The 1,483-nt window shown below is 51.6% G+C and overlaps 1 protein-coding gene across 1 annotated transcript in view; it reads right to left on the reverse strand.

The window, feature by feature from the left end:
- LOC110391239 (putative zinc finger protein 56) overlaps positions 1–1,080 on the reverse strand; it is a 3,443-nt gene extending 2,363 nt beyond the window's left edge. The window contains 2 exon segments of the mRNA XM_021383049.1: positions 514–667; positions 858–1,080. Of these exon segments, the coding sequence (XP_021238724.1) occupies positions 514–667; positions 858–881 (178 nt within the window). The 5' untranslated portion in view covers positions 882–1,080.
- Between the last annotated feature and the right edge of the window lie 403 nt (positions 1,081–1,483).

Consider the following 1,483-nt stretch of genomic DNA (forward strand, 5'->3'; position numbering starts at 1 on the left):
CACTCTACTGTGTGTCCCTTCCCACTTGTGAAACCACAATTAGGGCCTGAATGACACTGGAGGGACACAGATAGACTTCCTTTAAAACCCAGAACACCTCCTACCTCTCTGAACCAGATGCTCAAGCATTTTATTTCAGATTCCTTTTATGAAGTGATGTTTATTATTTTACCATATTGCTCAGTGCCCAAGGCTTCAAACATGATGATGGGAATTCAACAGAAAAGCATCTCTTGCTACAGGAGTAACCAGGGAGTCATCTGGGTGCTGGAGTTGGTGGCACCATGCAGTGCAGCAGCACAAGGGCTGTTTGCAGGGAGCTGATCCTCCCCCTCCTGGCTGATGCCTGCTTGACAGCAGCCACTCTGGGGCTTTCACCGGAGCGAGGAGCACTCCAACTCTTTCTGAAACTCATGCTTATCTTTGCCTTTGTGCTGTTGTTGTGTTAGTCAATAAGTCACTGCACTGGGATGATTGTATATTCTCCTTGCAGAGGCTCAAAGGTGCCCTAACGAGGAGGAAAGGCAGCAAAGCTCTCACCCAGCAAGGCCACGCACTCGTACGTCTCCAGCATCACGTCCCGGTAGAGCGCTCGCTGCGCAGGCTCCAGCAGCGCCCACTCCTCCCTGCTGAAATACACGGCCACCTCCGCAAAGCTCACGGGCTCCTGCAAGCAAAGAGGCTCCTTGCTGGGAACAGCCAAGGCCCAGGGAAGCACCTCGCACAGGACAGAAACTCCAGTGCCAGCCGCTTCTCTGTCCCCAGCACACAAACGCTGGCTGAGGGCACCTCCCTCCCACCCTGCAGTCACAGCCCTCGCCCCTTGGCCTCTCCTGACTGCTTTCCCACTCCCCTACCTGAGGTGGATGGGCTGGGGCCATCTCCTGCTCTCCTGCAGGCTGCACTGCTCACAGGTGAAAGGCAGAAGTTTAGCTGGAGCCTGCAGGGACAAGACAAATGGCAGGGCAGGTGTGAGGGAATGCAGCACTCAGTCCCTGGCCAACCCCAGCCCTCCCCAGCCCATCTGCAATTCTAAATTGTCATGAAAATAGTTTTGGGGTTCATTGTTTTAAATGAATGAATTTGATGTCCTGTACTTTCGTTCAAACACTGATCCCAAACCCTACAGGAATGGGGAGTCTGTTGTGTGTGTATTTCTCACAACCCCTGCACACTTTCAATGCATGTGAAACTGCTAATGTGCCTCTTATCCAATATCTGCTGTGGCACAGGGTGAAATTTCTGAATTCATATTGGATTTCCAGAAGAAGAAACTCTCTCTCACACACACCTACATGAAGTATGTTTCTAAGGAGAGGAACTTCCCCAACGAGACTGAGAAAGCAGCGTGGGGCTGCCTGTTGTGTCACTCACTGAAAGCAAAAGAACAGCCATGTTCTGAGCTGCTAGTGTAAATCGGTCAGTGAGGAAACTCTCTAAGACTCAGCCGGGAGTGACAGAAAGCATCCTTTGTTCTCAGAGC

Source organism: Numida meleagris, unplaced genomic scaffold (assembly GCF_002078875.1).
Source record: "Numida meleagris isolate 19003 breed g44 Domestic line unplaced genomic scaffold, NumMel1.0 unplaced_Scaffold327, whole genome shotgun sequence".
Lineage (NCBI taxonomy): Eukaryota > Metazoa > Chordata > Aves > Galliformes > Numididae > Numida > Numida meleagris.